Source organism: Archocentrus centrarchus, chromosome 4 (genome assembly GCF_007364275.1).
Source record: "Archocentrus centrarchus isolate MPI-CPG fArcCen1 chromosome 4, fArcCen1, whole genome shotgun sequence".
NCBI classification, from domain to species: Eukaryota; Metazoa; Chordata; class Actinopteri; order Cichliformes; family Cichlidae; genus Archocentrus; species Archocentrus centrarchus.
The window spans coordinates 27,869,096-27,896,548 of NC_044349.1; the positions used below are offsets into that span (position 1 = coordinate 27,869,096).

Genomic DNA, 27,453 nt, shown 5'->3' on the forward strand with positions numbered 1-27,453 from the left:
AACCCATACACTGCTGAATTTGTGCGTTTTGCTTTTTGAGCCAAACCATCACAACAGTGAAAATAAGGCTACATAAGCTTTACAGGGTATGTGTGTGCATATTGTTTTTCCACAAATCTCGCATTACGCTTTTTAACCAGAATAGCCTGGGTACAGACAATTGGTAGGCAAAATATAGTTTATGGATTGAGAAGTTGCAAAAAAAGAAGGGACAAAGTTAAGTTGTGCGGTTTTCCTCACTAGATGGCAGTATAAGCATGACTCAATCAATATCTAGAATGAGTTCTGGATTTCTTTTTGCTCCTATCTTAAACATAATTACGCAACAAACAATATTTATTTATATTGACATTTTCCCGGACACGAATCACAACAATCTGAACCTAACGCAATACAAGAATGGAAAAAAAAAAAAAGAAGAATAGAAGAAGAGGAAACGAGAGATTAAAAGAACACACAAAATAACAAGTCTGGAGCCTCTCAAATTGGAAAGTATTTTCCGTTTCGTCAATTCATAATTTACAGTGTATTTTTTTCCCTGTATACTTTTATTAAATATATAAATCAAAACATCTGGAAATATTTCTTTTCTCTCTAGCCAATTTTGATTTCTCGTTTTCCGAGATGAATTACAGACACTGTCGCTGTATGGACACTGGACAAATATGTAGAAAGTTTCAATATATTTTGTACACGTGAAACAAATATTAACATATTGTCGTGATTTAATTAACAATTAAACATTACTTTAACTGTAGCGACATAACACTTTTTATGATTTTAAAATACATATATAAGTGGGATTTTACAAAAACCAAACAAACAAACAAACAACAACAACAACAACAACAAAAAAGCACTGTTGCCCCATTTACTGGAAAATATTCACTTAATTCTGTATATCCAAAAAACAAAGATTTTCAAATCTTAACTCAGAAATGCTTCGGTCGCAGTGCGCCTGTTACCGCTAGGGGCAGCCTTTCAGCACGGGTGGTCAGTCCACTCCTGGGCTTCAGTCTTCCAAGTTTTTCAAGCAGGGATGGAGGTGATTACTCGTTAGCAGAGCGAGAGGAGGAGGGCTGCTGTGGGAACTAAGAGAGCAGGGGGAGGAGGAGAAGAAGGATTGATATAACGAGAGCGGCTGTCGATGCGCAACACAAGTCTCACTCCAAGTCTTTGAAACAAGACAGATAAAGGGGAGAGGGCTTTCCATTCATTTCGAGCGCAGACAAGTTTTTTTCTTTTTTTTTTTTAAATTAAGTTCGTTGCGCGGGTCCGTTCACCATTGAACCTACTACTTATCTATTTTTAATTATTTTGCAAAAGTGAAATACGAGAGAGCGAGTCATAAGCAGGTCAGAAACTCCGAGAGAACTGCGAGTTGGGAAGTTCGCTTCCCGTTGCTTTGCATGACATTTCTTCTAAGGACTCGAGAGTCTGACAGTTTCTTCACCGACCGTGTGGTGTGGGATTTTGAGCTGAAACGGGGAGTCCTCAAATGCAAAATTACATGTATGAGAAAGCAATGGCCCAAGAGACAAGGAACGGAGGAACCTCTACGTTAAATACCAACAATGGTGTTGACAACAGTAAGAAGAAGCTGCTAATAGCGCTAGATATCTTCTGCCTTCTACTTGGTAAGTTCACAGATGTGTTTACACGATGCTTTCCTCTCTGTCACGGTTTAAATAGTTTATCTCACATCAGCTGCAAAAAAGTAAAGTCAGAAACTTCTGCACGTTGCACTCACAACAAAACTTCTCTTTACAGTAGATAAACAGTGCCCGCCTTTTCTCATGTTTGCCAATAAGAGCATTATCATTTTAAAAGTATTGCCCGTTATCAGTAACCGCAAAACAACGTAAGCTGCAACATCCTCTTATCCAGTTCCAACACAACACCCCGGGCAGTGGAAGCGCTGAACGAGACATTCATCAAACAGCGTTTCACGAGTTTATACTGTTACAAGAATTACATAATAAATCAGATGGTAAACTGAAGCCAAGAGAAAACATATGATTTTGGTGTTGTTAAGACAGGTGACTAGTTTCTCTCATCGGAGACACTAAGATTTAATGTGCTGTCATCCCATAATATGTTGGTCATTTCAAAGTCCATGGAGCGTCACTGGAACTGACCAGTTGATCCCAGTGCTGCCTGACAACATGCCTGGGGCATAAATATTTTCAAGTGTTCTAACCTGCCCTTAAAAATAGCCAGTGAACACCCACCACCACCACCTCCCCCAATCTATGCCCTGATAACCGTGTTCATCCGACCCTAAATCAAATGAACACGGTTATCAGTCCAGGTAAAGCTGGCCGTACACTGTGCTGCAAGGTGACTGCGGTAAAAAATCAAAGTGTAATTAAGTTATCGATTAATAGCTAATGACACATTCACTGAAACTGATGTGACATCAGCTTGCATTCCCTCTCATTCCACAGGCAACCTATTGTGTGTTACTTCTAACTAGTTATTCAGTGAGCATCCCATACAGATTCAATGTGCTCTGTGTGTGCTCTGTGTGTGTGTGTGTGTGTGTGTGTGTGTGTGTGTGTGTGTGTGTGTGTGTGTGTGTGTGTATGTGTTGCTTTGATAGCTGGTTTGTTTTTGGCTGTTGTCACTGTAGCCCAGTCCTTTTAGTTTTGAGCTCCAGTGGCCCCCCCTTTCTTTTCTCACTATTTTCATTCCCCCCATCTCCCCTTTCTCTTTTTGGAAAAGGATTATGGGAGTTCTGCTTAACTTCTACACATTCTCTCCCAGAATCTTGCCAATCCCTGGCCAGCTGCCCCTGGTCTCTTCACTTCAAATTACTTTCTTTCTTTCTAGCTCTCTTTCTCTCTCTCTCTCTCTCTCTCTCTCTCTCTCTCTGTCCAGGGGAATGCGTGGAATAATTGCTTAAGCATGTGTTCTGGTAGGGGAATGCCTCTCCAATCTGAGAGAGGGATTGAAAAGTGGGACCCGTGGCTGACCGGGCTTTAGAGGAGCAGGTGGGAGCCACACCAACAGTGCAATATAAAGAAACTAGTAAAATAGCGATGAAGTATGCAACACTGCCACACAGGAGCTGGATTGGATCACCCAGGATGTTACAAATTGTGCACATTAACTCCACATTCTCATAAGCGCTGTGACGTAGAAGCAGAGCTGCCTGACAAAGTTTTCCAGTGGGTTTATCCTGGTTTTCTTATTAAAGAACCTCAGATAGAGATACACTGTTTCATCTGCACTCATATAAATTGTAGATGAGCTTTGATCACATATGGACTGAATTTCCTGCACAAACCAATTTCCTTTATTGGTTAAAGTTCTACAGACAATTCTCCATTGCCGTGTTAGGACACACACGCACCCACATACACACACGTATGCCTGTAAACTCACACAATGCATATAAGAACACAGTAACAAATGGTTGCAAAGATTGTCCTTTGTCATGCTAAACACAATCTGGCTGCTCACTGATGATTGGTTGGCCCACTTTAGTGGTGGGGGGAGTTGTGGGCTTGGTGCGAGGGGTGACTGGGAAGGGGGTTAAAAGAGAGGGAGAAGAGATCATTAGAGAGGGAGGGTTATCAGGGCATCCTGAATGAAGAAGGAGGAATGCGGGTGTGTTGTAGAGGGCTCAGTGGAATACTTGATCCTGATGGCCTCTGTTCTGTGTGTGTTTACTAAAAAAAAGAAAATAATAGTGTACACTTCTAAAACTAGGTAATACATACATATCTCATTACCTTTAATTGGTTCCTATTCTGTCAGCTGGGCTCTGCACACAGAGTCTGTGCAGTTACGTGTTCCTCCAGGTTGTTAATATGTCCAACTGTCACACACCCTCAGGCGCAGCTAATGAATGTTTGCATAAAACACATCTGAGGCCATCTGTAATCACACACAAGGACAAAAGCCAGCATGTTTACAAGTTTAATGAAGAATCCATCTCAGTTGGTTTTGCTAAAGAAAGCTGATCCTGCACAAGCCCAGCAGGATCAGAAGGGCAATGAAAAGCTTACTCGCACTCTCCAGCACTCAGCTACCAAGACCAGAATTCCGGCATACAAATTTGGCAGCTGAGCGCAGCCATCATCTGCTGATTTCACTCTGGCTTAGGTTCCACTCTTACAGAGCAGCAGAGTTGATTTAGCAATACTATAAGGAGCACGCACACAAACAGTATACACTCACTATAAATACACAAACTTGACCGCAGAATTTCGTTTTCCTTTTTGGCGACACACTGCCCGATAGTCTTCTATTGCCAATTTGAAAAAGATGTTTATTGTGAGAACACTTTGCGAAGAGACACACACTTGAGGTCTCTGGAAACCATGCGTCCAAAAGTAGCCTCACTTAAACCATGATTAAGTTTTACACAATGCAAAGGGGATTATACATTTTGTGTTTAGCACTGGTTTGAGATGCAGGGGTCTTTTTGCAGAACATAAACATGGATTGTCTGGGACTGGCTTCACTGGCTCTCAGTTATATCGGCTGCTTTTAAAGGCTCTTCATGGTATGTCTAGTCATTGTTGCTTCATCAGTGAGACACAGAAATACAGAACAATTTAAGCATTTTGTGTTTCTTGCTAACTTTGGAGCTGTGATACAATCAGGTGTATAGTGATGTTCGTTTCTGCAAACAGCAGGACAGGTAGCCAAGAAGAGTGTTTTGGCCTCGAGGAATCAGCTTTGTAACTGGCCCTGGAGCGTTAACCCTTCTGTATCCAATGCCTGCCTTCCCATCACCTGCTATAACATTACAGCAGTCAGTCACACAAGCCTCTCATTAAAGCTAGTGAGGTTTAACCTCTACCTCTCCAGGCCTCAGCCACTTCAATCCTGAGCCGCTCTACAAATATTATGCAGAATTTCTCAAATTCTTCATCTGGCTGTAGTGCTGTGGCCAAAGACTCTTGACGGGACATCTGGCGCAATTTTGGGAGTAAGTGAACCAGGGGGCATGTAGAGTGTGTGTGTATATAGTGGAGCTCAGGAAAGGGTGGGAAACGGAAAGGTAGTGTTGGTCGGAGGTAGGTGTGGTTGTGAAATGAAATCCTGTCTTTTTTTTTGCCTCCGAGTCCATTTCCACTTCTATCTCCACTTCTTCCCCCTGTTCCTTCTCCACTGGAGCCAGTCCTCCCTCTTCATAATTGCCTCAGAGTAAAGAGAAGGGAAAGACTTAAAATGTACAAAATAATATTAGAAGAATATAGAGATTTATAGGTTAAACAGCAGGTGTCTACTAGAAATCTATAGCAGCATGTGGAAGGCCATCACACAGAAGTGGAAACATAGGCTCCAATCCACAGATGCTGAGCTTTATCCAAGGGTAAATATTCTCAGAGACTGTGCACAAGTCTCTGCAGAGGCAGGAGCCACGAACAAGTTCTCAGAAAAATATTGGTCTGGGGTTTAGTGGGAATAAGTTATTCCAATATATTTGTTTTACATTAACTTGACTGTGTCAAGCCTCTATAATCAGTTTTTCTCTTTCTTCTTTTCCCAGCCCCACTCTTGATGTTTCTGAGTCTGTTCTCCTGTTTAAGACTTTAGGTCAAAGGTCAGATAGAAAATAGACTCATATGATGAATGCTGTCTGTATGAAATTTGCTGCCCTCACACATGGAAGACAGTTAATAGACATGCACAGAAAAATGTGCGACACTCAGGATTCAGTTTTGGCTGCAGTCAGTTTGTGTGTTTCATTACGTAACTATATGTTTGCCTTTATTATATCTAAATGTGTTTAAGTGTTTATGTTGTGTCTGCAGGACAAGCTGAGGTTATGGCTCTTAAGAAGGTAGCAAGTGTCTCCTGGCAGAAAAGCATTATTGCGTTATGCAGTGAGACAAAGATCAGTAGATGTCCCTGATAACAGCAGCCATAGGAACACTACCACTCCTAGAATAAATCCTGGTACACTTTTGAGAAGAGTGTACCAGGAGTGTACCGGTGATATCAATGCCAGATGTGTCTGCAGCATTTTCCGACTGTCATTGTGACATGCAGCCGGTTTCTGCTGGTGCAAGAGTTAAACACCAAACCCCTGGGGTTTGTGCCTTTGCAGGGCTATGATTAGAGGTGTGTGGGTGTGTGTCCTATGGGGTTCAGGAGTGAGAGAGAGCGCACCCGGCGCTGTCATTAAATGGACTGTATAAGCCCAAAGGGTGAACCATTCTGTGTGCACTGTGTGGGTAGCATGTGTGGCTCAATTTATGTGCCTATGTCCCATGTGGCTCCCGTGGGCAAGCTGAAGGCATAAAGTTGACCAATTTGCCTGTAGCTGTTCACACTGTTAGACACGCCAGACACATTCATCTCCTTTAACTCTGTTTTTTTTTACTGTCTCCATCCTGGCAAACAGATTGCACAATAAAACAAAGACACCAGCTTGTAGTTTACTCTTTGACAACAATAGTGTAGTAATGTCTCTCATTCTTATGTCTCATCTATGATTATATCCCTCTCATATAAACACTTTCAAACTGCTTATTCAAGTCATTTTGGATTACTGGGCAGGACCTTACAATAAGCTTTTGTTAGCAGTCATTCTTGCACGTGTTTAAACTTATGTTTGAGTTTTCACCAAGAAATGTAAATGTATATTTCATGGAATTCTGTGTGTGGGCAACAAACTTATTCACAAACATTTGATTGTCCACTGCACTCATGAAAATCTTAACTCTTAGGCATTCTGCTTTCTCCACAGTTGGTGTACTTTCTTGATTTAAGGAACTGTCTTTCTAGGCTATTTCTACTTCTAATAGTTAACATGGAATCACCCACAATGCCACTAGCCCTTTAATGTAAATTAGAGCACAAGCAGCAGATGATCTGAAGTTATGGGTCTCATTAAATCGCCCCCCCCCCCCCCCCCCCCCACACACACACACACACACACACACACACACACACACACTGTCCTTGCTTGGGCCTGCTTCCTGCTGTTACACAGGCCCCTCTGTCTGTCACTTTCTCTTACTGCATATACAATCTTCTGTAGCTGTCTGTGCACATGCTGTGCGCATCCAGGGATGGGGGCTTTGGGGGTCGGGGGGATTTCTCTGTTTCACAGAGAACAATACCCCTTTTGATGCATCTCAGCACTCTTTGTTTCGTTAACAGGGACCAACAGACCAATGGCAGACAGAAGGAGGATGAAATAGAAGGGAGGGGTAGTAAGTGAATGAGGGAGAGATGAGAGGGTGTAAGGCTGTTCTTGCTGGGTACTCAAGGCCACTTTATTATCTATCAGTGGTTTATGGTTGTTGCTGCTTCTAGCTGTATTGTTGACTGGATTGTGGGCTGTAGTGCTTATCTGCTCAGTGCTGTGTAGTAATCAGCTCAGCATCTTTAATGGCACAGGCCTTATCTAAGCTGCAGCCACTGAGCCCTATCCTGTTTACATACAGAGAAGACCCCTGGCTGAAGAGGCTCCATATAACACGAGAAAACATCATGCTTAACATTTGCACTGCAGTGCCAATTTAACACCTTGCATATTCAATTAAAAATGGCCTGTGGTATGTGCAGAGGTGAGTTGGAAGGGGAGGAAAGTCGTGAGTGAAGGTTAGAAGAGCATTATCCAAATAGAAGTGTCAGGTTTCAGAGAGTCCATAGCCCTCTTCTCCACATCCAGGCTTTTGTCCCAGGGGGTAATAATGCCATTATGGCAATCGTTGAGAAACGCCCAGCCAGCCATCTAACCAACCAGCCAGATAACGTGATCTGGCCTCTTGGCACTGCTCATGTTTCCCTTCATTGAAGCAGCTGTGCATTTGTCTTTTACACTGACAGTGCAGCCAAGCTATAAAAATATCTCAGTAAGTTTAAACTCATTGCTTTAAAACAAATTTTAAATATCATCTTGCTTAGGTTGCTGATGTGGACCAAAGGTGAATTTCCTTTTAAAGAGTTTTGAGTTCAACAAATCTTACGATGCACTTACAAGCCAGCAGCAGCGCAGGGCCGCCAGCAGCATTCAGAGGCTGTCCACACAGGTGCCTACTGGTAAAAGTCCCCTAGAGTGTGTCCCAACAGATGCCCGTGTGTAAAAAGGCATTTATTCCTGTGAATAAAATCTCTCTGAGTAAGCACATGCTTCAGCCAGCGGCCCCCCGGTTGCTACAGCATTCACACAGGGGGAGGGACAGGGATTCAGTCTGTACACCACTCTGCTGACCTCAGCCACTCCTGTGTATCTATGTGTGCGTCTGTGATTGTGTAACTGTGAGCTTTGTACATGTGTGAGACACATCAGCAACCTGTGGAAACAATGATCTAATATCTCGAGCCAAACATCTGTATCAGCGTGCATGTTCATGCAGGTGTTTATAAATGTATGTTTCCTAAACAGTGATTATGCGTATGGTAAAAGCCCGGGTGGTTTATGTGGAGGCCCAGTTTGTTTATTCGGATTGCGAGGACATTTTTAAAGCCCTTTGTGGCTGACAGCTTAAACTTGTTTGAGAAAGAAGTTGGCTGAAGTTGCCATCGGAACCGCAATGATCCACTTTCTCACCCACATAGCCACACACACAGCCACACGCTTTCAAAGATACAATATGTAGTGCCACAGTGACATTTGGATCCTGTATACTAGTATAATCCTCAAGTTATGCCACATCCCTCACCTTTGACCCTTTGCTCGTTCAGGGTCTGTCATGCGCCAATGCACTCTATTCCCAAACATGTGTAAGGCCTCACATACTCTTGCTCGTGGCTGTAGTGACCTTAAGATAAACTGGGTGGGCTTGCCTGACTGTATGCTGTTTGATGTGTGAGAGATTTCATAACATCCAAAGCATCTGCTTGACAGGCCGTTTTTAAAATCTCGCAAATGCTAATGAATGTGTGTCCTCTGTTGTTCTTATTAAATGTACACACTCTCACTACTGACACACACAATTCCTCTTTAGAGCGCACATACACACTCTGTAATTGCAATGTCACTTGCAGCTGGATGAGAGCATTCATTCATCCACAATACTGGACTAAAGGACGCTCTTAAGGAAAGATACGCCCTCTCAGTCGCTTCATCTCTGCACACACAAAACCACACACATGTCCAATAAACGAAATATATTATCTCTCCATATTTCTCTTTAGCAGTGTAGGTCACTTTAGAATTCCCTTTTAAAAATGCAGATTATGTTGAGCACGTGTAAATTCGAATTATAAAAGTATATCAAGATTCTCTACAATAGACTAACAAAATAGAAGAGTAACTAATGTTGCTGTATCCAGTAAACATGTTGCTTTGTCATATCAACACACATGCAGAGATCATATTTACAGTTTTTAAAAAGTTTTACTTCATGTAACAGAAAAGAACAAGTTTTAACACGTTAATAATTCTCTCATAACGCCAAACATTTAGACATAGCTTTTTGCACTTGGCATGGTGCAATAACTTGTGCTACATGCAGATTTCAGCTATAGAAGCCCTGCTGCGAGCTGAGCTGCTGTCTGATCTGCTGAAAGAGAGGCCAGAAAAATCAGAGAAAAAGAGACAACAGAGTTTGATTGATTGACTGTTCAGTCTATAGAGTCAAAACCCACCATAGACCCAACCCTCTTCTAACCTTCCTCTGAATTGTCCTTGTTCCCACTCTTTCTCAGAACGGGTCACATATTGCATTTTGAGAGACAGGAGGAGGAAATCCTCCATTAGTGCAGACTACAATACCTTATCCTCTGCCCTGCTCCGCCTCCCATTCACCTCTCACACTCACTGCTGACAATCAACCTCGCTCACTATAATAACGATATCATTCTAATTTTGCTTCTGAGAGCCATGAAAACCTATTAAAATGTCAATAGAGACGCAGAACGGTGAGAAAGTCACGAGAACCGGAGAGCGGGAACCTTGCCACCGTAGACTCAGCATACACGCAGGTGTTATTCTACGGGGATATTAGTGCAGTGTCAAAGGGAATTAACCTTTTAAGCACTGTAGAGCTTTAGCTGCCATAGGAATCACAATTGTTTCCTGTTGTGCCAAGCACAGCTGGGCTTAAGGTGAAAGAAAGTGATAGCAAATTCCTGATCCTTGCCTTGCGGTATCAATGAACTTTGCACTGTTTAAAAGCATTAAATCCTACATTCTAACTGTCTAACAGTTTGATAAAAGAAACACATTTTATTTTTTCTGTGTCTAGGAAAAAAAAACAATCAGACTTAGCCCTGCTAATCGAAGGATTCACTCACTACACCAAATTTAGCTCTAAAGCCAATCAAACGGACGCCAGCTGGATAATCTCTCTTGCATAAACAAATGCACACACACACACACACACACACACACAAACTCAACCACATGCATAGAAAACTACATATATAAATTTAGAGTGCAAGCACACCATCTAAACACATGTGGACATATTTTTGTGGCGTCATTTCTAGCAGGCAGCTGAGCGTGAACACGTGAGTGGATTTACGAATGGAAAATAAGGCCACTCTCTCTCTCTCACTCACACACACACACACACACACACACACACACACACACACACACCATCACACACAAGCCCTGCTATGACCTCTGCATATAAACACAGATTCAACCAGCCAAAGAAATTCCTCTCTCTCTCCCCCTCTCTTTCTCTCTGACTTGTGGTAAGTAGTCTTCAGTGGTCTGCAGCGGTTCTCTGCAGAGAAAAGTGCATGACAGGATCTGATAAGACAAATAGAACTGTTCCCAAACTCACTAAGCCACCCACTTTGGTCATGTCTGTGTGTGCATTTTTTTTCCCCTCCTGCTCAAGTCTCCATACCTTCGGGCCTGCCCTCCCCTTCTCTTGCTCTCTACGTAGGGGAATTTTAATCCCCAATTATTCTTTATGCACCCGTGTGTGCTGCTTAAAAACAGCTCATTGGCTTAATAGTGCATAAGGCTCATTGGCTCTAAAAGCACACACACACACACACACATCTTCTTCAAATTAATGTTTCCTCTGTGTCAACAGTTGAATTCAAGTATTACTGCATCATCGAAAACAACAGACCTATTGACAGAACTTGTGAAGTAGTTGTTTTTTAATTCAGTGATGCACCACAAGCCTTTGCCAATAGCCCATCCCACTTCTCTCTGTTTCCTCCCTTCTGTCTTGATTTTTCCCTCCTCTGACACTCCTCCGCCGCTCTTCCTCTCTCTCTGGGTCAGCAGGTCTCCTGAAGGTCACTTGCTCTTTATTTTGTCTGGGGAAAAAAGAGGTCATATATCTTCACACCACTGTTTGCAGATGAGGTTCAGATGTGACACAGGGTTAACACTGGTGTGTGTTTTGATTTGTGCTGAGAGTTTCATGGAATAACGGTGGCATGAGGAGAATGCCAACATACAGGGTGCTTTAAGGGCGACGGCCTGGAGGGGTGGGTGGGCAGCACAAAACAGCCTGGCATCTTAAGGCAGGGCAGCGGGCAGACAGAGAGGCTTTCATGACTTCTCAATAGGTAGTGCCAAGATGTTCAATTGCTCAATCTCGCTTTACTTTTTCAGTCATTCAGCTGGTCAACTCCCAAGTTTCCCATGGTATTCTCCCATCGGTTTAGCCTTCAAGCACTGGTTAGCTTGTGTGTTTTTGTCTGTGTGTCTCTGTTAAGCCCATGACCTTCTTTCATGCCTGCTCATTAGCATGTGAATCCCCCCTCCACAAGCAGGCAAGCGAGAAAGACGGGAAAGAAGGGGGAGAAAAAGCAAAAACCAAGGAAAAGCAGGGAATCCTGTGAGGGAAAGCAGAAACAGATTTTTGGAAATGTCTTATTTTCCCAGCTGACTGTTTACTCAACATACCCAAGTTTGTGTATGGAGGGTTTTCACTTTGTTTAAGGTATCTGTAGCCAGGTTCCCAGGCACATTATGCTGAAAGTCTTGTGTGAACAGAAACACACTGGAATCCCATCGTACTCACTGTAAGTTGTGTAAACTCTCCTGCCCTGCCCTGCCCTGCCCTGCCCCGGTAATTCTGTACTTACCCACAGCTCCCTCTGCCCGTTGTGTGCGCAACATGGTTCTCAGAAACCACCAAAGCCTGGGCTAGCCATGTGTGGGCCCACCAGCACCCTGAAAAATTCTCAGCGCTGTTTGTGCAGGTGTCTGCCTCAGTGACCATTCAATTTGCTGACCTATGTTGACCAGTGGAAAGAGAGATGGTGAGGAAAAGTACTTAATTCACACTAATATCAATCCAAACAATATAAAAATGCTTTAATCTCTAGCAGCAAGATTTGGCTTCAGACTAAGCAAAACAACATAAAATCCAGAAAATCTTTTTTTTTTCTTGACTGTAGTCATATTACCTTGGACATGGTTTAAACATATATTCATTGATCTGGTGAGCACCTGAGACAACACTGTCTCCTTTCAGTTTCATTATGAGAATCTGAGAGCTGAGAGTGCTTTTCTCAGAAGCATGCATAAGACAAGTGTGTTTTGAGGTTTGTGAGAAGTTCATTTAAGTGGTTAGTATTGTAATCTTCATTACCCATCAGCAGTGAGAAGACAGCCGTGGCTCTCAGCAGTATTTGGAACAGTCATGAGTAGACCTGGCTCTTTAACCAAAATGCCAAAAGAAACCGTGACACGAGCCAACCGCATGAACCACACGCGGAATACTTTCTGAGCAGTCAGACATTGAATGTATATGTTGGTGTGTCTGCATGTGGGTCTTCAAGACGCCTTCTTGTCTTGAGCTCTCTTTATTTATGAGCAACTACGGCCGTACGTACGCACGCACACACGCCAAACATGCTCTCATGTGAAAAATGTTCCAGAGTTGGGTGGGCTCTCTTTTGTTTTTCTTGGTATTCACACATTTTTAAATCCCTCAAGGAAGAATTTGAAAGTCCCAGCCAGAGTTTACACGCCTGTATTTGTATTGCTTTGATTGGGAAATGTGTTTTTCTTTTCCCGTTGTCAGGAGTGTATCGGTCCGTGTGTGTGTGTGTGTGTGAGACTGGTTGGGAAAACAAACATCAAAATGAATTTCACCAACGGCTAATTATGGCCCTGCGTTTAACAGTTTGTTATTGGTGGTGAGGTTATTTAGACTGTCATGGAGAACACTTGGAATTGGGAAAGTTAAAGGAATAGCACAAGAGGGATGACGCCAAGACAGAAAAGCGGTGCATGTCTCAAAAATGGGTCTTTTGACACTAGTGATTTCTAACACTAATCGCACTTTATTGACACTGTCCCCTTGCTGATTGGTTTATTTCTCTTTTAAATAATGGACCAATAGCTTTGAGTGTCAGTGTATGTTTGCACTGTCAGAAGTGAGTGAAACTGAAGGCTAAAGCTCAGTTCTCAGAGGCCTGGTGTCACGCTGTCAACTAGAACAGCAGGAGAGGGTTTGCTGAGTAAACAGACTGTTTACTGTGGGCACAAGCGCACACACACACCTGTGAAGGTTTTTGTCTGTTAATGTGCTTTTTAATGATATTTTCTCTTCAGCTTACAGGTAAGTGGATCTATGAATCATATCACAGTATGATTCGGTTCATTAGGTGTGACTGTCAGCCAACACATGTATGTGCATAGGTTCATACATATATCTATGTGTTTGTCTATGTGTGTGTGTAGCTATGCTGCCAACCCTGGTACTCCATCGTACCTCTATTCGTCCTTACCAGAGGGGTTTTTACTGCAGTGACTCCAGCCTGTACTATCCCTACAAGAGAAGCACCGTACCTTCCTCAGTCCTCATTTCTGTTGGCTTGACACTGCCTGCGGTGTCCGTAAGTCCACCCGACGCAAAGAGTGCTTGGCGATGGGAAACGCTGGAGGCAGAAATAGCGAGGGCTCGAGGTTCATGAAGGTGGCTGTGAAGGAGTGACACGGCTACACAAGCTCTAGTAAAGTTTAGATACATTAATATAATGTTCCTCTTAAGCCACAGGTGCATCTGATTTTGGAAAACTGTCACTCCTTTGCTCCAAGCCGTCCAAACATGACTTCCTTAAGCCCCAACCACTTCTGCTTATCCCATGTCCCACCCCCCCGCCCCGGTGCCAGCATGCTCCTTGTGCTCCCGCCGTTCTCTCCTGTTTGTGTCCGTGTAACTGACCTGGTGCTTTTATTATTTCTTTCTTCTCTCCCTCTCCCTGTCCTTCTATCTTTGTCTTTTTGTAGCTAGCCTGCCTTTCCTGATCATTGAGACTAGCACCATACAGCCGTACCAGCGCGGGTTTTACTGTTCGGACGAGTCCATCCGCTACCCGCGAAAAGAGGGAGACACCATTAGTGATGCTGTACTTTGTGGTGTTGGCATTCTTATTGTCATCTTCTCCGTAAGTCGATCTTTACACCTCCCTTGGTTTACTTCTTGTGCTCAGACTCTTAGATACCTCACAGTAGGGTTACTCGATTATGACAAAAATCACCTTTATGGTTATTTTGTTTAATGTCAAGGTCTAAATTATTTAACATAATTTCTCACTGGCTTTGGAAACATCATAATTTTAATGAAGTTCTAAAAACAAAAGGTCTTGTAATACAGTAGAGTTTCTTTATCGATAAATATAAATCAACTGAACTAAAAGAATTAAATGAAAATAAAGACAAATCAGGTCGTGTGCAGTGACAATTACGCATATGTCATCCAACTGCTCCTCGGCCTTGTCACAAGCGCTGCCTATAAGAGAAGACCTGAAGTTCCGCGCTGCTTCAGTATTTTCACAAATAAGCGGTATTCATAATCCCGCAGATCGTGGTTTCTGCCCCATGGAGCAAAATTGATATTACAACAAAGCATCACCGACATAATTTTTTTTTTTTAAATCTGAAATTATTGAACTTTTTTTTTTTCCTGAACTTGGTGGGGAGTGAGTCAGTGCTTTTAAGGAGGTGTTATAGAGGTGCGCTCGATTTAAAACACAAGACAAAACGGGAGCATCATTAAGAAACTGGAAGTACAGTAATCATTTTTTCTTGCTTATCTTGTTTTCATAATTGTTGGAAGCCAAAATTGGAAGTGAAGATAAAATTTGATTAATCACCCAGCTCTACCAAGTAGTCCAGAACCCAACATAGACCCTTTATCAAAAGTTTGTTTTTTTATCATGCAGTGTTTTCTAAAATACTCCTGGTTTTTTTTCTTTAAACGTGCCTTTTATGTCTCCCCCCTCCATTCTTTCTTCATCATACTTTATTCTTCAGCAGCTTTTTCCGAGCCATTTGTAATGGCCTGCTTTTTATTACTTTGTTAAGTGAGTCAGTGGGAGTGAGAGGCCCCCCCAAGCTACATTAGGAAGTGTATGTTGGTGTATATGTGTGTTGGCGCATGCATGCCAAAGACCAAAGAGATTTTATGACCTCCTACTCTATTCTCATGTCTGACTTCATGCCCTCTGCGCCCTGCGCATTGCTGCGGGTGAATATGTGAGTGCCGTCTCTCCCGAGCCCACGGTGCCACACTGGTAGCCTGGGGCGCCTCACCAGTTAGCAACAACGTAATCTTCATTCCCACGACTGGAACCATGCTCCAGAAAAGGGGAATAGCTCCAGTGTTGTGCCAGCGGATTAGAGGGGGTCAGGTTTAGTGGAAACATGCTATAATGACTTGTGGTGGGGTGCAAGACAATTAGTGCCACGTGGTCAGGTTAAATGACCTTTACAGCCCCCAGACTCTTATGTGGCACAGCCCCTCATAAGTTCCCAGACTGAGACATCGTTTCACCGCTGCCTCTATGGCATCAGCTTATTGAGCACACACATACACACATTCACACTGGACCAGCTCAGCTCTTCTTGCTTATTGGATCCAGGACCATGTGCTTGTGTTATTTAGCTCCCTCACATGTTCACATATGGGCAAAGCTGGTGTGTCTCACACAGCTGTATTCCATTAGTGGCGTCTACTGCCATTCTGACACCAATCCTATAACACACACGCGCTGTATACCACACTGGCACAGGCACATGCATACACATACATGCACGTATATACATGTACTGGTAGCAGATTCCACTTGGCTCTCTTGTTTATCTCTGCTGAAAGGAAAATCCCAATAGCCCTGCTGGTGAGATATATCCATGTCTGGCAGACTGTGTTTCCACAGTTAGAAGTTATGAGTTAGCAATAACGAGACGAGTGCAGACATAATGATGATCTAAATAAACCCATCAGACACCTATCGTGCTCTCTGAGGGGTTAGAGACAGGAGAAGAGGTTTGAATGCTGGCAACCAAAATAAACATTTGTGGCATGTATCAGTCTCCTGTGGTTCTAATCTTCAGCTCTGATCTGAGTAATTCAATGACAATAGCACAGACAAACAAGCATCACACCACCATGTTTGCTTCTTCTGGCTGTGAGCCCGCAGCTGAATGCCTGATGGGCAGGATAGGTGTGTTTGTCAAGATTAACAGAACACACACAGAGTACATGTAAACAGAAAACCCGCTATTAATGTGAGGATACGCTGTGTGGAAAAACTCAAAAGTATAAATGCGTGCACATTCGTCTGTGCACATACTGCTGGTCACATTCACAGTGTGTAGTGGCACAGAGATGTGCAGGTAAATATTTTTATTTCAGAAATGAGGAAATTAGGCAGAAGAATGAAGCCTTGTGTGGAAAGAGGAAGGAAAGCGCGAGCTGCCGGTCCATCAGTCCGGGAACGCAGGTGGTGCAGATTTGACTGACAACTTTGTGCCTCGAGGGTTGACTTGGCGCAGAGTAGATGAGGTTTTTCCATGGGGCCCGAACTCTACTTAACACATCCTAGTTAGAATACTCCAGGAGTCAGGGTTAGGTCACTGGACTAAAGCTGTTAAGAAAATTATATAAATACTTATCTTCTCTTCCTCTTCCACTGACATTCCATTTCTTTGCTATTCTTTACATCTCGCATGGAAGGCCGCATTATATCACTGAGCAGAGCATTACCTTTGCCCACATTCATATCATATTCAAACTGCCTGAGGGAAAGGCAGGCCATGCTCATTTTTGTATGTTTGTTTATGTGTTACTCAGTCATTCTGTTATTCCTGTGTCTCCTGTCTGTGACATCCTTCACAATCCCTCTGTGACCTCTGCCTGGAATTGAATTAGATTTCCTGCATGATACAAACACAAAAGTTAGCGTTTTATTGCATGGTTTTATGCATCTAAAACTAATGTAACACGGTTTGATTCGACAGCATCATCAAAAAAGACTTGCTTGTAATCAGTGTTGTGTTTTCTATCTGAAAAAAAAAAAATGTTCCTTTTAGATTGTGATTGGAGAATGCTACAGGATTCACCAGCTGCACGAAGGAACCAAGTCATTTGTTGGGAATCCCTACGTTGCAGCTCTCTACAAGCAGGTCAGCTCTGCAGACATCATCATGTTCTAATTATTATACACACAACCATTTTTTTTTTTAAACATCTCCCTTGAATTGTCAAACTTAACATGGTAGGGCAAGCCAGCTCTTTGTGTGTAAACTTGGGAGAACAGAAACCTGGAACATCGGAATGACTCCCACTTTAGCTAGAATATTAGGATTTAGTCTAGAAACACACAAAAAACAGTCAGAGGTGTCTTAGGACCAGTCTGCTGAGGAAGTAAGAGGCAGTATTGAGTGCAATGAGATGCTCAGAAGACTTAATTAGTCACAGGTGTTAAAAAAACATGTTAGCAACACAACTTTCACATCAGCCACATAATCACTGGTCTTAGAATAGAAAGTTCAATCCTGCTGTTGTCCACTACTGTTAAAAACCCATGAGCACAAATAATCTGCCACTATTATTATTTTACGTGCTTGTGCTGTGCAAGCATGGAAAGACCATAGCAACAGGAAAGGAGTTTATCTAACAAGCAGTTGTAGTCATTTGTTGTTGATCTAATCACTGCTGTGTGTCATCTTGCAGATAGGCATGTTTCTCTTTGGCTGCGCCGTCAGCCAGTCATTCACAGACATTGCCAAGGTGTCAGTAGGTCGGATGAGACCCCACTTCCTGGATGTGTGTAAACCAGATTTCTCCACCATTAACTGTTCATTGGGATACATCACCAACTATACCTGCACTGGGGAAGACAGCGAAGTACAGGAGGCCAGGTTTGTGTAAACAACAATGCATACGTGCCATAAACACAGGATCCTGTGTTTATTAAAGTACTCTTTCAGTGTTAGATGGAAAAACAAACCAAAGATGCTGTTTTTTTTCTCCACAGGAAATCCTTCTTCTCAGGACATGCCTCTTTTTCGATATTTGCCATGCTCTACCTGTCTGTAAGTAATCATTATGGTCTCTTAGTCTAACATTCATGCAGGGACACATATGCTGACAATAAGAGAAACAATGGGTTACACATAGATGGAGTCACAGAAACAAGGCTGGGCTCTGAATTAGGGGATTTACTGCTTGAAGAAAGAGCAAAACATTGTTCTTATCCTCTGCTCCACCTCCTCTCCTTCATCTCCTCTCAGTTTAATACTCTGTTTGACTCCTTGGAGAGATGGATGGATGCATTCCACCTGTTTTCTTCAGAGCAGCTGTGTGTACACTTCCTGTCCTCTCCTTCCTCTCCACCTCTCTCTCTCTCTTTCTCTCAGTCCACCTGTTGGGGTTAGCACCCCAGGGCTTAGCACCCCAGAGGTATTTCATGCCTCAAATTGTGTAATTACACACACATACACGATCACTAGCTTCTTCCTTTGTTGACACACCAGAAGTTTTAGTCTCACTTTGTGTGCTTGAGAGATAAGAGAATAGAGTCGGTGTTTTGAGTTTGGATGGCGGGCTACAAGGTGGTCTTGGTTCTCACAGTGAACTGACACTTGAATTTCTGGTGTATTATAGTGTATTGCAGCCCAGTGAGAGGTTATTGTGGGTATTTCCCAGCCTCTGGGTGAACTTACAGCTGCACTCTGGTCAGACCAAGGAAAAAGAACTGAATAAAAGGCAGGGGGAAAAAGTAGGAAGGGAATGGAGATGTTTTGCATCCAGACCACAGAGTGACACACTACTCAGAGACCAGTGTTCCAGCTGTGGTAAACTCGGGAGTGCCAGCATTGGCCTCTCCAAAAACGAGTGGAGTGGAGAAGAGGCAGAACAGTTTGTAGTTGATGTTCTTGAATACGGAACTGGCCTGAAACAAAGCCTACGGGGGAGGCCCGTGCAGTGGTAAGAGGAAACTGCTGCATTTTTTTGTTTGTGCTGGAAACCAGTCGCGTGACATATTTAAGTCTGCTTAAATATGCGTTCGTTCATTTGTCATACATCCTGAGCAAGTGCACGAGACTAGATTCCACTAACAGCCAAAATCTAAAATAAAACGGAATATGAAGATGCAGTTTTGTAAGTTTTAAAGTTGATGCTATGATTTAGTTGGGTACTGTGCAGTTAATTGTTTGTCTGACAAATTATGAAGCTGGAGCCACTTCATATGTAAATTCTTTTACACAGCAGTTCTAGCAAAAATAGGTTATCAAGGCTGCGTTTCTCCACATCAAAGCCACAACTGTCCTCCAGCAGCATACGCATTTCTTTTCTTGAACGTTTTTGCTCTCATTTCTCACCACTGTGAAAGTGTCATTTCCACAATGTGGCTGCCACCTAGTCCTCCTTCACACAACCCCGGTTCATCCGCTTGGCATTTTGTGATTTAGAATTTTTGAAACTTAATTTCCTGCCAAGCATGCCTTAGTGCTGCATCTGTGACTAATGTGGTTTGAGCTGTGTCTTAACAGCATCGTAGGCTTCAGAGACAGCACACACATAACTGGCACAGACCACATGGCATGCCGTTCAGCTACCCCGCAGCCAAAGAGAACAACCATGTGCGTGCATTTGTGTGTCTCATAGAGCCATCCTTTGTTTAGTCTGATGTACACTCAGCATCTGCATATTCTCAGAATCAGAAAAGCAAGTATTTGCACAAATTATTCACGCAAATAGAATTCTCACTGAGGCAGGATGCATGTCGGTGGTTAAATAAAAGTCAATATTTGTGTTTAAGATCGAAGTAGCTCTAACCACATCTATGTTAATGTTTCACAGTATGGTGTGAACCAAAAGAAAAGAAGAGAATGAGACAGGCCTGTAAAACGAGACCTCGCTCTCTCATTCTTTCTCACTTTGTTGTGTTTGTTCACATTTTTTTTTTTTTCATTTGACATTGACTCTGAATCACTACAAGAGGGACAAGGGGTGAAGATCTCACTGGATTCTTTTAGAAACCACCAGACTTAGTGTCGCTTTTGTCTAACTCTGTCATGAGAATTTGTTAGGGTTCCTTTTGTTGTGTTTCATTGTTGTTTTCCTCAAACCTTACTATTCAGGACAAATTCTGGGAAGAAGACTCGGGTTAAAAAGGCAGAGGCCATGTTGGATTTAAAGAAGAGACACTGAATTTTATTTTAGGCAGTCCGTAACCCTCGCAATTCCTTTTGTGTGACTTATTGTGTTGTGCTGATTCAGGCTTGGACTGGGTTATTTGGGTTTACTCACTGTCTTTGAATTAGATATAGTCACTCTTCCTGGTAGGTTGCAGTATCTTTTGTTTTGACTAAGTTCAAGTGTTCATTATCATACCCACATCCTCCATTAAAGCCTTCTTAAACCTAAAAGGTTCACAGGCTGTGCAAAGATTTTTTTTAGGTTTCATTCATAGGTGCAGTGTGTCATACAAAAGCTCTTATCAGTAGTTCTAGGTCAGTACCTGAGAACCATTGTATAAGAAGCCTGAAGTCTAAACATCCCTACCAGCGAGAAGAAAAAGACCAGAAGGGATGGGAGGGATCACTTCCTTAGCTATCGTAAGGATAAGAACAATGATAGGGGATCGTAGAGGAAATGTGAGGGAGCTTTATGTCCACACCTACTAGGGCTCATAGTGGATGGGGGTTGCAGGGAGGCACTGTGGCTCTCTGTAGTAGGTATTGTTTGCCTGTCTGATTATATGACACAACTATAGAGATTTAGGCTGGGTAGACCTTGGCTGACTTGCCCTCCCAGGCCCTCTGTCTCTGGTTGTGAGAGACAGGAAGTTAAGGGCATGAGTGGTGAAGAAACACAGGATGTCTGAGGAACCTGGACTGACCTCACCACTGTGGCTGTTAAGTTGATAGAAAAGGAGCAAGGCTATGGATGACTCTGCTCTTGTGCGGGGACTGACAGTGGCCTTGGATTTAATTTTTCCTGTTTTGGTTCTCCCCTCTCTATATCATGACCCAGAAAATGGGCTTTTGGCAGAGTGTGATAGGGTGCATCCATCTACAAGACATGTGCTCTATAAGAGGGTAGAATTCACAACAAAGTGCTGAAACATGCATCGCAGAGCATGTATACATGTATACACTCTGTGTGTGTGTGTGTGTGTGTGTGTGTGTGTGTGTGTGTGTGTGTGTGTGTGTGTGTGTGTGTGTGTATTCCAGTGGCTTTCTGTGGTTTTAATGTTTTTACAGCTGGGATGTTGAAACATGAATCAGACATGTCTCAGGCAGTCAAGTGTGTGTTGTGAAAGACAGTATGCGTTTCGCCGCGGATCAGGCAAGTGCCTGCCTACTTTGATTCAGTCTAGACCTCTCGGACAGTAATAACACACACACACACACACACACACACACACACACCAACCACAGGTGCAGGGTTAGGAACGCAGCATTTAGTGTCTTTCACGAAAACTACCAGCCAGGTGTGTGTGAGGGTTCAGGTCATTACTGAGAATGTAGGTTATTTGTTTTACATCATATACACAGAACTTCTTGTGCTTGTTGAAGAGACTTTATGTCAGAGCATTTACACTGTTGTGCATATTCAAATTTGCTCTTCTCTTCTCCCCTCCTTGTTTCCAGTTCTACATCCAGTCCAGGTTTACATGGCGTGGCGCTCGTCTCCTCCGCCCATTGCTCCAGTTCACTCTGTTGATGATGGCCTTCTACACTGGCCTATCACGCGTCTCCGACCACAAGCACCACCCGACCGATGTCCTGGCAGGATTTGTGCAGGGAGCCCTGGTGGCCTACTGCATAGTGAGTGCACACAAGACAGTAATATAAAATACATGCAAATGATTTAAGAAATTTGAGAAATATAGCATAATTAGAACCAGGCAGACTGTTTGAAATTTAAACCTTTTCCTTAACTGACCACTGTGGATACAACAGCCGAAGCGGACTTCAAATAAAATTTGCCTCAACATATCCTCCTTCTTTCACTTTTTCTCCTCTCTGCTTTTGGTGAAAAGGAGAAAGGGAGCAGGCAGTGAAGTGAGGAGAATCTGATTCCCTTTAATGAAGAACACATTGCTTGGAGCCAGGCCCTAGTTAAGAAGTGTGTTCGTGAGTGTGCGTGCTGGAGTGAATCTTTGCCTGTTGGTGTGATTCCATACTCTGGAGCCTTTCTTGCTACTTTAGTGACATATTGTCACAGCAGTTGCCAGATGATTTTCATAACCCTCATCATTACACTAAGCTAGATGGAGCCAAGGAAAATTGAATTTGGGGCAAGAAGAAAAAACGGGGGTGTAAAAAGAAAGAGAGAGGGTAGGAGAGAGAGAGAGAGAGGGAGAGGATTAGCCTTTGAAACAGGAATGAGGCTGTTAATTATTTGGGTTTTTTATTTGGTGGCTCTGGTTCTATCAGCACAGCAGGCCCCAGCTAAACTCTGCTGCCTGTGGCAAAAGTATGGACCTACGTGCACACACACACACACGCACGCACGCACGCACACACACACACACACACACACACACACCTTTAGACAGGATCCAAATCATTAAAGTGGAAAGAATTAGATTCATAAAATTCAGCAAGACCTTAGTAGTGGCGCCTAGGCAGACCTTGGCAGAGCTAAAATGCACACACACACACACTCACACACACACACACACACACACACACACACACACACACACACACACACACACACACACACACACACACACAGAATGGCAGAGTCCTTCAATACCTGGGTTAGAATTCATGAGCATAAAGCAGCAAGAAACAATAACTGTAATGGTCTGGCAAAAACCAGTGCTCCTCCAGCTGGGAGCCGCCTTGAGACGACATCAGCCTTGACAAGTAAAGAAATTATGTTATGTGTTTAGAAATATGTTCATTGTATGAGCTTGACCTCTGAATGGGCAACTCTGGCAGGAGGAGTGAAGGGAGGTCTACATCTTGGCTTGGGATGAGACCGGGTTTAATCCAACTAAACGATTCCACAACCTTTCTGCTTTTGCATGAAGAGAGACAGTTTAATCCACACATACAGACACATTATTCATGTCCACATACTTACACACCACATATACAAATGTACACACACACATGCACACACAGCCAAACCCCTGCCGATTAAGGCAGTGAGGCTAGTTTTACAATCCCTGACGCCTCTTCTGACTTGCCAGGTTTTAGTAGAAACACACATCTGTGAGTACTTTAGCTCAGCTCTTTCAGCCACTCAGTGAGCAGTGGAGCAGAAAGAACCTGACAGGAGATGAGTGCAGGCAGGACAGAGAAGATGTAAAGCCCATGTGGCTCTCAGATGCAGAACATGTGAACAGCTTTAGATCTTAAGTTAACAACTACACAATTTTAGTCATTGTTTTTGCAAGTGTGAAATGAGGAAAAGAAGCACGACTGCAGTCTTTGAAAATTTGTCGGAGCATTTTTTTTCCCACCAGTTTGATCTACATATGTTATAAAGCATTTTAGGAGTCTCGAGGCATGTGGCCCAGTAATTCAGTCTGAACCTTTGTATGTGTGTTTTTGCCAAACAAAAGTCTGATTTCAAGAATAGAAGGGAAAAAAAAAGTGGATTTGCCCCCTTGTCTCAAGTGTGCGATTTGCACAGTTGTTTGTAATATCATGGGATGAGTTATATTGTGGAACAGCATCTTGCTTTCCAAATACATTTACCTGACTCACTGCAAAGGGGTGTGTTGTGCTATAATTTTATTGCCACTAATTCTTTGATCACTGTGCACCCCCACCGATTGCCAGTAAATGAACGATGCAAATGTGTATGGGCACATTCATATGTAGTGATGTGTTATTCTGCAGCTTTGTAAACTTTGCTCCAGGCTTTGTTGTAAGTAAATTACTGCTTTAAGCCCCTTTGTCTATTCTCACAGTTAATGATGGGCTGTCTCTGACTCAAGTACACTCATAGTTTATAAGAATATGCAGGTAAATGATTGTTGTGATTCAAATATTTTTGAGACTGTGTTTGCTGGGCTATCATTCACCAAACTGGGGGAACCAGAAGAGGAAGTGGTCTTTCTGTTTCAGTTGACACTTACTATAAGACACAGTAACCTACTTTTCAACATGTGTTGTAATAAAGGTCAAGGGGACTGAATCCAACAAGAGCCAGCTGTGAGGGAGAAAGAAGGGGCAGCGTTTCTTTGTTGCTCTAAGTTCACTGTCATTTGTGAGTTGATCTCAGGTCACGCATTAAAAACATGGGACGCGTGAACATGCTGCACGAACTGAGGCTCTCGAATACCGAAGCAGTATTTGTGTGGTCCGTGAACTCGTGAAGAAACAGGAGCAGGAAAGCATTTATCATCAGTCCAGAGATGCAGCCTAAATGTAAATGAGGAATTCTATGCAGCATGCCACCAGATAACCAGTACAGTTATTTTTTTGTCTATTCAGGGACATGTATAGTTAGACACGCATTTGCAAAGTGGGAAGATAGCATTAATTGATAGCATTCTTAGAAATATGGAGAACTATTTGCAGCTACTTCCTCTGACCTACTCTGGCATTTATGTGCTTATGCTTCGAATATAATATAGTACAGTTACAGTTGGTTTTTAAATACATTGTTTAAATACTGTCACATTTTTATATATATATATATATATATATATATATATATATATATATATATATATATATATATATATATATATATATATATATATATATATATATATATACATGTCAGGTTCCTGTGAGTGATGGGTTTTTTTAGACACTGATGCTTCCTGTGACTTCAGTACGCTGACTTCCTATGTGACTCAGGTTTCAACAGTGGGTAAAGATATGCCATTAAAGGCACAATCGCAAACTTTTTTTCTAGTGTAGCTGCATTACAACACCAAACTGCTGTGTTTGCACTACACAACACAATGGAGTTGGAGGCTTTGCATGAGTGCATTAGCGTATATCACGCAAAGGAAGTGGTGAGGTCATGATAAGCCTGCCAAAAGGGCAGTTCGTGGGGGTTAGGTTGAAGCTTCAGCGATGCAGCAACAAGACCTGATGTAAATGGGTGTGAGAATCCTGATACCAATCATGTATGGAAAGTTCCCCATTGCTTGCATGACTCAGAGATATGGCTGCATACCCATTTCCACTGTATGAGTCATATCATATATAATGTGTCATATAAGACACAACTGTTATGTACACAAAGAGGCATTTAAAATGCATGAAAGCAGCTGTCTGTTGTGGAGTTTTCATTCTGCACATCACCCTTCAGCTAAAGGTCATTAGTAAATAACTTCATAGTTAGTAAGTATCAAGCTGTAATAGAGGAGAGTGTCTTTGTGCTCAGAATGAGACGCTCTTTGTTTTATAAATAGATCAGTGACTGGATGTCAGCTGTTTTTACAGAAAACAAAGATGATCATTGAACTGGCCACTGTTTGTCCCTTAAGACATTTTCCATATGACAGCACCATTTTTTTTCCCACGTGAAACCCCAAAGGGAAATGTTCATTTTGATTTCCTGGTAGAGCTGGTTCACAGTAGGTTCTCTTTCACATAGTTTAGTATTGAATGGGAGCCCCCCACCACCCCCCACGCCCCCCCTTCCCCTCTCGCTTCCATGGCACAGGTCCTCCACTTGCCCAGGACTGGCATCATGGAAGGAAAAGCTGCTGTGCCTGCCAATTACGTGTGTGTATTTGCATGTATTTGTGTGTATTAGTCCATAGCTGAAGCCAGTGTTGCTCATGAGTGACCCCTGGTCCTTGCAAGTGGAAACGGTAATCTACTGATACAGTGGGCTGTAGTTTCCACAGCCCCACTTCCTGTCTGCTCCTGCCCCATTTTCCTGTTTGACATATGATGTCACTCTGATCTTGTGAAGAGAATTTTTTTTCCTCTTCCTTTATTCCTCATCGGTGCCAGGCCAACTGGCCTTATGTAGTGATGTGAAAGGGGAATTCACACTTGGCATAAATTCACAGGAGATTCGTTTTTAAAGAACTCATATACTAGGGTGAGCAATACTAAGATCACTTCCTTGAGCCAGATTACTCAGTGTTGCCAGTCTGGGATTGAACAAAATGTAGTGGAGGAAGGTGACAGGGAGTTCCTCATCATAAGTAGATTTCTCACCGTGACATGAGTGGGTGCTTCTTAACCAAAAAGGACATTCCTCATCCAATAAATGGGGGAAGACTGTCTTCTCAAGAACTCCCCACATGTTTGTGCATGTAATATTCTTGTTTAGAGCAACAAGTCTATGTAATCATTGCAAAATCACCCACTGGTTTGAGAACCCCAGTTTTGTTTTTTTTGTCAACAGAACATTTGGATGAGAGGGTGGAGTGTTAAGGTGCATCCATAAGTTGTACGGGTTAATTGCACAGACGCAGATACCTGCTCATTTGTTTTAAGTTACATACAGACTAAATACTAGAATTTCAGCACCCCAAAAATGGAGCACAGACTTTGAAGGCACTGAAAACGCGCAAGAAACCAACAGCATAACAAACGAGCCTCAAGTGGCCATTCAAAGAACTGCGGTTTTTAGTGCTTGACTTTATTTTTGTCACAGAACTGTATTTTTTCTCACCCTCAGTTGAGTTGAGTCACATTAAGTCCTGAGCAATCATTTGCGATCAGAATAGATATTTATATTTAAAATATTTATATTATTATATAATTTGGTATCTTTGCCTTGGGATCACAGTTCAAAACATGCTTCAAATGCCTCAGACCACAGCATAGGCAAATCACACGAGCTAGCCGTAACATGCTATATGTAAATTAAACTTCCCTCACTCTATTTGCATTAAAGCTGAACTGGTTAGCTTTATTTTTCTTCCAGTCAGTCCAGGCTTTATTCAGTTCTCTTTCCTCATCTTGATTTCCCTTTGTGTCCGCCAGGTGTTCTATGTGTCAGACCTGTTCAAGCCAAGGGTGAAGCCGGCCACACCCCCGCCCTCTCCAATTAAGAAGGAGCTGCTCTCTTCATCTGACATCATTGAGAGGAACAACCACCACAACATGGTGTGAGAGAGCCCACATCTTCTTGTGACAGAGGAGCCAATCGCAGCGCTGCTCACCTCCCATCGAACAGTAGAATGTAGCGACAAGAGACGATAGCTGCTTGTTGAATGGCATCCTCCTCCCTTTTGCAGTGCCCCAGCCAGAGGCACTTTGTGGACTAGGGTGTCAGATTTGAGATTTGCACTGCAGAGTCCACTCTCACTATCCAGACTTATTATTTACTATAACTACTAATCAGCATTTGAGCCCATCCTTTTTAGCACAAA

General features: G+C 42.7%; 1 protein-coding gene across 2 annotated transcripts; it reads left to right on the forward strand.

Annotated features, from left to right (window-relative positions):
• Nucleotides 1-1,128: 1,128 nt before the first annotated feature.
• plpp3 (phospholipid phosphatase 3) lies at nucleotides 1,129-27,453 on the forward strand. 2 transcript variants are annotated; one of them, XM_030726725.1, is made up of 7 exons: nucleotides 1,129-1,637; nucleotides 13,583-13,737; nucleotides 17,216-17,308; nucleotides 17,859-18,046; nucleotides 18,163-18,220; nucleotides 21,788-21,964; nucleotides 27,065-27,203. In XM_030726725.1, exons 1-7 carry the CDS (start codon nucleotides 1,499-1,501, stop codon nucleotides 27,191-27,193), a joined length of 939 nt encoding a protein of 312 aa, XP_030582585.1. In that variant the 5' UTR covers nucleotides 1,129-1,498; the 3' UTR covers nucleotides 27,194-27,203. The 2 variants fall into 2 exon arrangements, with proteins under 2 accessions (XP_030582585.1, XP_030582584.1); XM_030726724.1 differs by lacking the exon at nucleotides 13,583-13,737 and adding an exon at nucleotides 14,132-14,289 and having other exon boundaries at nucleotides 1,499-1,637; nucleotides 27,065-27,453.